General features: G+C 33.0%; 1 protein-coding gene across 1 annotated transcript; it reads right to left on the bottom strand.

Moving 5' to 3' along the window:
- Positions 1-3,397: 3,397 nt before the first annotated feature.
- Positions 3,398-8,899, bottom strand: LOC114922448 (olfactory receptor 14A16-like; the record flags this gene model as incomplete). Its single annotated transcript, XM_029283823.1, has 2 exons — positions 3,398-3,444; positions 7,974-8,899. Coding segments are annotated over 2 exons (973 nt in total), but the record flags the coding sequence as incomplete, so codon positions are not given.
- Between the last annotated feature and the right edge of the window lie 2,776 nt (positions 8,900-11,675).

Raw genomic sequence — 11,675 nt, 5'->3', positions numbered from 1 at the left:
ACTGGAAAAAATTGCAATTATCAATGTTAGGTAGGATTTCAGTTATTAAAATGAATGTACTTCCCAAGTTTTTATTTCTGTTTCAAATGATACCGGTTTTGAAGAAGGATGCTGGATTAGATGAATGGCAAAAGGGTATTAATAGGTTTATATGGTCAGGAAAAAAGCCAAGAGTGAAGTTCAAGATTATCCAGGACGCACGGGAAAGAGGAGGGCTGAAAGCCCCAAACTTGAAATTGTATTATGATGCGGTGGTATTTACAGCAATTAGTGATTGGGTGAATGTAACTAATAAGAGGATGCTTAGTTTAGAAGAATGGGATTTGTTATATGGATGTGCCGCATACCTTCTTTATAATAAAAAGATGGATAAGGCATTTAAAGCCCATATTTTAAGGTATGCGTTGTTAAGAGTTTGGAGGAAATATTATAACAGATTGAGTTATAAAATTCCACTTTGGGCTGTTCCTGAACAAACAATAGAAGGGGTCACTAGAGGAGTAAAGTTAGATACAATAACTTATAAAGATTTATTGATATGGGTTGGTCAGAATTGGGAGCTTAAACCAATAGAAGAACTATTGGAGGAACAATTAGTAAATTCCTGGTTCCAATATAATCAGTTAAAGGCAAGATGGCAGATGGACAGAAAGATGGGTATAACACCTGAAGATATCAATTTAATTAAGCAAATTAAAGATCAATCAAGGGCTCATATAAAAAGAATATATAATGTTTTAATTGAATGGGATTCTGAAACAGAATTGGTAAAGGATTGCATGATTAAATGGGCCCAAAACATCGAAGAAACTATAATGTTGGAGACTTGGAAAAAAAATTGGATCAGGAATGTTAAATTTACACAGGCACAAAATTTACGGGAAAATTTTTACAAAATGTTTTACAGGTGGCATTTAGACCAACAAAAGTTATCATATATGTATCCTAACTTACAGCCCAAATGTTGGAGATGTGAAAGTCTAGAAGCATCATATTTTCATATTTGGTGGTCATGTAGAGAAATAAAGGCATTTTGGATCAAAATATGGTGGATTACCCAAAATATTTTTAAAAAGAAAATAAAATTCACACCGCAGCTATTTTTGTTAGGGATAACTGAAGATTTAAATACTCAAGAAGTGACTTTGATGTTAAATCTTATTACTGCAGCAAGANAACCTGGCGGAGATGGCAAAAATCTCCGCATATTTGAAAGATCAATATCAGGAAAGATATATTAAAATATGGGAAAGATGGATAGTTTATATACAGAAGAGATATGAGATAAAAAATTATCATGTAGGTTATGAATAAAAATTTTTCTTATGTTAGTAGAATGAATGTTATGAAGGGGGTTAAAGAAATTAGGATGTTGATATTTTAAAATTAGAGAGTATGGTAGATAAGTTGTGGATATTATAATGGCTTGGTAACCCTGTGTTCAGTTCTGGGAAGTGAGGGAGGGGAAGGGGGGGAAAGGGAGGGGGAGGGGATAATGGGGTGGGGGGAGAGTTGGGATGGTATTATAAGTATGCATTAATAGTTATATAACTAAAATGTGTAATGTTAGAATTGAAACGTATGTATGTTAATGCATTCTATGTTTGAAAGATGTACCAAATATAAATAAAAAAGTGGGGGGAAAAAAGAATGCAATATTGCAAGCTAACAATGCCCACAGTCTGGAGTTCGATCCTGATGGGCTTGAGATTAATTTAGCTTTCCAGCCTTCAAAGGTGAGATCCAGATTGTTGGGGGCAATATGCTGATTCTGTAAACTGCTTAGAAATTGTTGTAAACTACTATGAAACAGTATATAATTCTAGATAATAATTGTTGTTCAGTTGATTTTTGTGGCCTATTATATGAAAGAAATGATACATAGAGATAGATGGACAGATAATACATAGATAGATAGATAGATAGATAGATAGATAGATAGATAGATAGATAGATAGATAGATAGATAGATAGATAGGATAGGATAGATGGATGGATAGATAGATAGATAGATAGATAGATAGATAGATAGATAGATAGATAGATAGATAGATAGATAGATAGATAGATAGATAGATAGATAGATAGATAATAGTGATAGATGATAGACGATAGACGATAGACGATAGACGATAGACAGACAGACAGATAAACAGACACACAGACACATAGAAAGACAGACTGACTGATAGATATGTACATGCATGAACGTCCACATGCTATATCACCAACCATTTTGGTTTGCAACCATCCCCTCAGGACATGGAATGCAGTCATAACAGCAAAATTTATTTCCTTCCTTCTTTTGTTTCTGATAACCAGGATTGCAGGAGTGACTGCAAAATGATGTTGGCTTTGTCTATTAATAAGCACAAGTTGGGGAAAATGAGAGCAGAAGATATTAAAAATAAAAAGTAATTAACAGCTGAACTATTCATATGAAATATTAAAATCTAAAATATTATATTTTTAAATTAACATTAATTTAAAATTAATAAGTAATAAAATGATAATTAATAATAGATCATGCAAATTCAAATTGTTATATTGGAATTTGCACAATCTATTATTGATTATGGATAACTTCAGAGTGTGCCACAAATGTTATTTATTCAGACCATTGCTTTATACAAGAGTACTAGGCATGGCTATTATAGCAAACAAATTTATTGAGACCCCAAAATCATTGTCTAAAATTCCATAAATGTCATTTCTTTGACATAGCAATGATGAAATGTTTATATCTTTTGTAAAACGATTAGCTTTTTAAACTCTTTTTTTTAAAAAAAAATCTGAATGTAATGTGAAACTTTAAATATATTATCAAATTTGTTTGTTTGTGATAAGATCAGATTTTTGCAGTTTCTAATATTCATCTACTGAATAAAATACTCCCAAAAGATATTAAAAGACCGCACCTGGTTAATATTTCTATGCCACACAATCAAGGTTTCATTAATAACAAATTCTTCTTCTGCTAGGACATTGTGTTGGACCTTTCCAATTTTCACTCTATGCAGTGAATTATTTGGGAATATTACCAAATTGGTGATGTCAAATCCAGCTCTGATTTCTCTATTTATATTAAAGGAAACTGTTTCTCCAACAGAGTTGTTAAATACAATCTGATCAAGTAATTGGTAAAGCTAGTTGCAAAAAGGTAAAAAAGAAAATGAAATAAATAAATAACTTATTTTTATCTTTATCAATAAGACACATTTCTCTGTATATTTGTAAGCTGAAGATCTAATGAACATTAAAGATAGAGAATTTTTCACCACATAGATTTGTTGAACTAAAATTCCTAGCAGTCCTAGCAGTCCTAGCAGTTGTAAATAAGTGACATTAATTATACATTTTGCAAAACTCTGATACTCTTCAGAGATCAAAACTGCATTTAAAGGAATAAGTGTTTAAAACTATATTTAAAATTATATTTTTTTATATTTATGTATAAAATATAAACTTATATTTTAAAACAAATGGTCTAAATTTCCTCATTTCTTTGTGCCTCTGAGTCAATGTTTACTCCTGGTCCCTGCAGTTTTCTTGGCCAGATTTCAATTGTTTGCCATTGTCTCCTTCCTAGCACTGATATAAAGTGACTGGCCCAAGTTAACCCAGCTGGCTTTGTACCTAAATCAGGACTAGAACTCATAGCCTCCTACTTTTTAGACTGGTATTGCAGCCACTATAGCAAACTGGCTGTATTTTTCACACAATTACCCCCCAATTTCACTTCAAAGCAGCAGTAGCAGCAGATGTGAATTTTAAATACAACTGCAGTGATCTGAGAACACTGAATAATTTTATTCACATTTTAATTTTGTTTTAGTAAAATGTAAATTATTTATTATAGAAACAACTTTTACAAACATTTTTTTGCAAACAGATTTATATAACTTTTTATGTTTCTTCAAATCAAAACTGAATTGAATTGTGGGGGTGCTTCAATTTTACACACCAATTTTAAAAGATTTCTTTCAATGTATGAATATGGTGTGGAGAATTATATCAATGGTTCTGCATTCTGTAAGAGACAATTTGATATTATTCTACAGTATATTGACATGTTCATGGACATGAAGTTATTTATCCTGTAGTTATTACCTGCCAAGGCCAAAGATCCTGATATCCTCTACTCTCCATTATTATTTTATGGTTGGTTTTAGATGCATACATTATATTTAAGGTATTTACTACAGCATAGACAGCATTGTAGATACTGTAGCTGTGTCCAGACACAAACAATTCAAATAGAGACCCAGGAAGATCCTGCAGCCTCTCCTCCCCAGTACACATTCCAGTCAATTCCATTGGCTCCTGAGCTTTTGAAAACTCACAGTTGAAGGCTTGCTCACAAAATTCCTTGAACAGAGCACTTTCCCGCATCTTACAAGGCTTTATGTTCTGAAGAAATTCCTTAAAGTTTTGGAGCTCTTGTGAGTGTATTGATAAAGAAATGACAGTTTGGAACACTTGCAGAACTGTTTCGCTGTGGAGGCTTGATAATGCAAAATCAATTTGAGATGTCATAATCCACACTTTTCTTAATGATATATTTTCTTCATGCAAAACATTTATTATGAGAACCAACCATGACATTATCATGGTTTCACCATAGACAATATATGTACTGGCTGTGCTATGTTTTAAGAGCTGGTAAATATTTGAGACCATATTGTTCATTTGGTCTTCGGTATGCCAAGAGGCTTGTTTGGGGATTCTCTTTGTGAAGGCTGAGCATATACTGTTCTGGTAAAATAATTGTTCTATCATGTGTAAGAAATATTCACCACTATCATCATCCACAGCAAACATACCAATCCAGGTCCATCCAAAATATTGTAATAATTGAATAATTCCGAGATACTGGTGAACTTCATTGGGTACCATGCAATAAAATGATGGTGGCTCCATTGTATCACTATTCCTTGTGGCAATAGACCCATAAGTAAACTATATAAAAAAGTAAATTTATTTTAGATATGAGTAAAAAGGAACATGTGTTGAATTTCTTTTGTGTCAGTTTGCAAAACATAACTTTGCAAATTCAGAGAAAAACTAAAAACCATTATTCTTCTAGTTTAATGTTAAACTAAGGACATTTAATATTTTTGACTCACTTTTCCCCCCAAAAGTTAGTAAAAAGAAAAAAAAAACAATGTCACATTAGCACAAAGCATTTCAGATGAAGATAAAAAATAAATCCCAATGCGACATTAGTTGGATAAATCTGAGCCTAGTTTAACAGCACAATTCACATAATCTCTGAGAAATAATGATTGAAAATATCAGATCCATTTTTGTCTTGTCTTCCCTCATCTGAAGTCATTAATCCCTGCAATGTATTCCTTAATCAAGTTGACCCTTGCAAATTATGGCCATGCAAACCACAGTAACAAACAATTTGATTTGTATTTTTATATAAAGATTCCTACCTGTGGAATTTTATAGAGACCTGTTATCTTTGATATATGGAAAGAAGCATCAGCACCAAGACTCCCAATGACAGCTACTAGTTCTTTCTGGCCATCACATTTGTAGTTTGGGAAAAATCTGTTTAATTTGAAAAGGAGGTCGAGAGTGGTCCTATAGGTCAACCTCATATTGTAATAGCTGTCATAGATGTGAAACCCAAGTGTGACATTTGGCAAGAGCTTTGGGTTCTCATTGATCTCCTTAACAGCAAATGCCAAGGCAAGGATGTGTTGATATAACTTTGGTACAACACTGCAAGTAAAGTGTTAATATTCAGTTGCATAGGAAAAAAGCCCTTACAATCCATGCACTACATCTATGCCATCTTTAAGTGAAGCAAATTAATTTTAAAGCATCATATATTACCATTGTTACAAGGAAGGAGGGAAGAAATATTTAAGGAAAAGAAGAATTATAGGGTAAAGGCAAAAAAAAAAACCCCAACTAATCAAATATACACTGAGCAGAACAAAGCCTAGGAGATACGAACTTGTAATAAACAGTGGAAAAAGTAATTTAAGAATTGTGCATCTATACAAGATTCTGCCTTATATAGTCTAAATATTGGTCTGACTAGCCCCTTACAGTGATACTGTGTCATTTTGCAAGTCTGCATCCACATAGGGAAGTTAATGTTTGTTATTTTTACTTACTTTTGTTTTCTCCAAAAAGTGGCTAAACACACACACACACACACACACACACACACACACACACAAATAATATTCTGATAATTAATTCCAATATATATATAGATATAGATATCCTACTATTCCTACCTAAAAAAAATTAATTTGAACAAAACTTCTCATTCAAGCCTGAACTTGCCTCTAAGATATAAAATGTAAACTTCCTTCATCATATTATTTTTGTAAGAAAAGAAGGAGTATTAGGGATACTCCTCAAGAAAAGGGGTTGAGCTGCAGGGAAACTCATTGGAGACAGCTGGAATATATGTCTGATAAATAATCTACAGAAAGTTTCTATAAAGATCATTGTTATGTTCTTATTGTTTAAGTTGGAAGCATGATACCTGAAGACTCAATTTTAAGCCATTCTTTATTTAATTCATCAGATGTCATACTCTTATACAAATCTATTTCCACATCATGTACACTTAAACATATCATGACATTCCTTTTATTATCAAAGAAGAATTTCAGCATACTTTGAAAAGAAAAAAAGGTAAAAATTTCACAAAGAAACAGAGTCATGTATGTATGTATATATATGGAGGGGGGAGAGAAACAGAGACAGAGACAGAGACAGACATTCTATGTTTGTCATTATTTACTTACATCTGAATGGCAATCTCATCAAGAGAAGGATGTTTCTTATAGGAAATCTCTGGAGATGAAATATAAATTAATTGAGAACCAATTCCACCAATGAGAAAGTTACCTGGTTGATACCACTCATGTGGAATATGGATGGGTTTACTTATTAGACACTTTCTGGTATTTAATTTGCATGCCAATGGAGACAATATGGACAGAAATAGCAATGGCCTAAACATCTGGATAGCAAAATATTTGTATGGGTATAGCCTGTCTTATGCTCCTCTATCAAATGTAGCTGATAATGCCAACAGACTTTGGAAGGAGTATTGTCTCCTTCCTATTGATTTCTTTAGCTTTGCTATGTAATAGAAACATGATGCCTACAATACAACCTATTCTTTTCATCTATCACCCACATGGTAATGTATTGTGGATCTGTGAATACATACCCAGAGATGCTTACTTATTGATTTAACTTCTGAACACTGATTATCCTTATTAAGATAATTGCTTCTCCCTCATTGGGATTTCCCTAGTACTATTGCTAGCAAATATTAGTAAGATATTTTTTCTTTGAAGTTCTATTCATCAGCTTTATGCTACAAGCCTCTATCACAGCTTTCCCAACAAAGAATCCAATCCACTTCAACTCAAAGAAATCTCAAAGGTGTCTATTGCAAATCAACATAATGAAGAAGATGGTGATGGAAATAATAAATTATAATTATACTTGTTGATAAGAAAGACAAAAAAATCTGGATAGTGGATGAGGCAGTACTTGGAGACAGCAGAATAGAAGAGACAGAAGATAACAAAATACAAATACTTGCAAATAGAAATAGAATGACTGTGGCACTTACTATGTGCTGTCCACCCATTGCAAAACATTTATTTATTTATTTATTTATTTATTTATTTATTTATTTATTTATTTATTTATTTATTTATTTATTTATTTATTTATTTAACTATACTTCATCATTTATAAAGAAAAGACACTGCAAATGGAAAGAAAGCAGTGCAGCATTCATTTATTTATGTAAAGTCAAATATTAGTAACAAGAACATCATTGAATTTACCATGGGCCATCTTTTGGACCAGTTTCCCCTACAAATCTTCTACAATCCCCACTCAGCTACATAATTAGGGGTTTCTTTTATATCATTATAAGAATGTTCACATTCAATCCATAAATTCTTTTAATTTCTGCGATATTTTCCACACAGTTCTTTGAATATCCTTATTCCTCAAACTATAAATTATGGGATTAAAAACAGGTGGCAAAATTGTATATAAAATTCCAGAAATTAAGTCCACATTGGGAGAGGAAAGTGACTTTGGTCTCAGGAATGAGAAAACAGCTGTGATAATAAACAAGGCAAAAACAGTGAGGTGGGGAATGCAAGTTGAAAAAGCTTTGTGTCTTCCTTGAACTGATGGAATTTTCAACACAGAAGAAAAAATATAGCAATAAGATGTCAAGATGAATGAAAAGCAAAATGAATTCACACTGACTCCAATCAGAAAAATTAGAATTTTATGAACTTTTGAATCAGTACAAGCTATCTTTTGTAACTGAGGCATATTACAGAAAAACTGCCCAATCTCATTGAATCCACAAAAGTTCACCTGAAAAGTCAAACTGGTTTCTAACACTGCATGGACCAGGGTGGATATCCATGCAATAACTGCCATTTGGATACAGGCATTCCAGTTCATAATCAATCTGTATTGCAAAGGACGGCAGATGGCAACATACCGGTCATAAGCCATGATAGTAAGCAAGAAAATCTCTGCCCCAACAAATGTAATAACTAAAAAGACCTGTGTAACACATCCAGCATAAGGAATCATTTTGTTGTTTGTAACTGAAACGACTATTGTTTTGGGAACTGTAGTAGAGATGTAGCAAATATCTACAAATGATAGATTGACCAGAAAGAAATACATGGGTGTGTGAAGATGCTGATTGAGGACCACAGCTGAGATGATGAAAAAATTCCCCACTACTGCTGTTAAATAAACAAAGAGAAACATCAAAAAATAGAAAAGTTGCATATCATGGTCATCTGAAAACCCCATTAGGAGGAAATCTGTCATAATTGATTTGTTGCCCATTACACTTATTTCAGTATATCTGTAAAGAATGGGTTAAAAATAGTTATTACAGCATAACAATATTATCAATTAATTGATAGTTTGCATTAATATCTTCATGCAAATATTAATTATACATATTGTCTTGTAACAAATAATTTGTTACTCATTCTACATGATTAAAGGTTGTAGTATGTTTACATTTAATTATTTTCCTTTTCCAGGTGTTCTTCCACAGTTACATCAAACCCTAACTTCATCTTCAGCATCATACACTCCTGGGTTATCGCTCTCCCTTTTTTAAAAATCCCTTTTTTATGAAATGATTTTCAAATGATTAATTCTTATGAACTAAAAAGCTCTGACTGTTGCTCTTAAATTTGAGTGATTTATGCATCACTCTGTTCATCTATATTGCATCCATCTTCTCATCCCTCCAGTCAACCATAAAAGAAAGTCTAACTAGGAATACATTTTGTGTGTGTGTGTGTGTGTGTGTGTGTGTGTGTGTGTGTGTGTGTGTGTGTGTAAAACTTAACAAACTCTAAGGTGTACATTCTTTCACACCAGTGTATTTTCTATGCTCCTGAGTTGTTGCACACATCTAAATTTCTTTTTTAAACTAAACCGCTATTACATTTTCAATGAAAAATTAATTTAGCAAAAATAATTTGCAGACTTGTAAAAGAAGGACTTGTGTTTAAATATATTCTCTATGTTTTCAAACTGCTACATTATTACTGGTCTTCTGCCATACAATTCCCTCCTTTCCTTGTTAGAAAAATCTAAAACTTTAAATCTGTCCTGGCTGTCATTTATAAAATTGCTTACCTTGGTCTGCAGTCAACACTTTTAGAAAATGAGATGTTTATGTACCTCTGGTTTGTTTTTATATATTTTATATTTGAAAAAGCAGCAGGAATCAAGTCTATTCCCTGAAGTGTTTTATGAGTTGCATCATAATATTGTGCTTTGAAAATGGCTGTTTTCTAAATTAAACTGTAAGCAGTTCGTAACCTGAGAACCTTTCAGTGAACTCTCATTTTTTATTTTTTATTTTTGTATCTCTAACAAAAGAAATATGATGTTCATCTTTAAAACATTATTTAGAGGATTAGGGAAATGTAATAAATTAATGCATTTGGATGAATCAATTTTAATTTCAGATCCATTAAACCTAGCTGAACATTCTCTAGGACTTGTTTCATATTTCTTAACTGCCCATCTCCCTCAGAGATAGGTGATGAGAGATTTTATTTTATTTTATGTTTAACTGTTTGATTTCTATAAAGAAGTCAGAATCCAGAGGAGGAAGAAGTTGAGGATGATGATTGTGATGAATCATGTTTTTCAACTAAGAAAAGCTATTAGCAGGCTCTGCTTTTGCTAGAAATAAAAGTAGGAGAAAATTAATTGAAGCAGAGCAAATAGTGAAAGATATGCAATAGTGGAAATCGATTTCTTTAAAGCTTCTGGGTAGAAGCATATTGATGTCCGTTTTGATTAACCTCAAAACTGCATAAGAGCTATAAAAAAAATCCTGAAACTAGAAGTGGGGTCTGGAGGTAGATAAATGATGATGATTAATAAAAAGATATGTTATCTTTGTTCCAATGGTAGAAGACTCCCAAATTATGATCCAGGTTTTTTTCTTCTAATTGGTATTGTTATTGTTATTAATGGAATTGTCTTTATTTCTGCATATTAGATTTTTTTTTAATCATTGAACTAAATCAAGCAAACTCTTTCCACATTTGTCAAAACTTAAATGTTGCTGTAAATTGCTTTTGGTCTCAGCTCTTCTTCCTTTTTTTAAAAAAAAAAATAAAGATTCAAGCAGCAATACACATATACAAGCATAGATATTTGGGGAGACTTCCGGTGGGACGGCGCACCGATGGCGGCTCTTTTGGAGCCGTCCGCTTGGGAAGGTGTCAGAGCCAGCCTGAACAGCGGACATCAGCTGTTCAGCGGCTTGGAACCTTGTGCTCCGGGCGAAGGGGTCGAGGTGAGTACTCCCGGATAGGAGTAGAGCCCCAAAAGCTCTCCCTTAACTCAGGGAGAGTGAAAATTGGGTGCTCCTCCGGAGTCCGGGAACCTCCGTCTCCCAAATGCCTTTGCTCCCTTTTTTTTCGGAGCGAAGCGAGTTGTTGCCTCCACCTCCGCGAATTATAGAGACTTGTGAGTAATAATAAGTGGATGGAATTGCCCGGGGATACTGGACTTTGATCAATCTAAGACTCTAACTCAATTTATTTACATCTTCCCTATTGAACTGGGGGGGGGGGGAAGAAAAAAAAGAGAAAAAAGATGGCTGCTGTTTGCCTTTCTTCAAAGTGAGAGTGATTTTCTTTTTTCTTTCCGGTGGAATTGAATGAAGAGGGAAATTGTTACCCCTTGTAACATTGATATGGAAAGTTTTAGTGACTTCTTTTTCTTTTTCTTTTTTTAATGAAAGAACTTTGGATTTGATTTTGGATTTCTCCCCCCTTTTGTTTCTGAAGCTGTGCTTAAAGAAGTTTGAAAAATGGCTTTACTTGAGGGAACTTCCGCTTTGTTTAAGGATTTTTAACAGTTTAACTTTGAAGTTAATTTTTCTTTAATTCTATCGATGGTCTCATTTGAAGATTTATAAAAAGTTTTGAAACAAATTAGAGAGAAATCTGAAGATTTTTTGGAAAAACTACAAGGATTTTGTCAGAACATATCATTTGCTTTATAAGGTATTGCAGAGGCTAGGGTGGAAGGAAAAATGGAGCCTGTAAAAGCTGAAAGTGGACTGACAAAGACTCAAGAAGAAGATTTGGATTTTAAGG

This window comes from Protobothrops mucrosquamatus, unplaced genomic scaffold (assembly GCF_001527695.2).
Source record: "Protobothrops mucrosquamatus isolate PMUCROS unplaced genomic scaffold, P.Mucros_1.0 scaffold247, whole genome shotgun sequence".
NCBI classification, from domain to species: domain Eukaryota; kingdom Metazoa; phylum Chordata; class Lepidosauria; order Squamata; family Viperidae; genus Protobothrops; species Protobothrops mucrosquamatus.
Note: the sequence above shows the minus strand (reverse complement) of the source record. Positions and strands in the feature narration are given on the sequence as shown.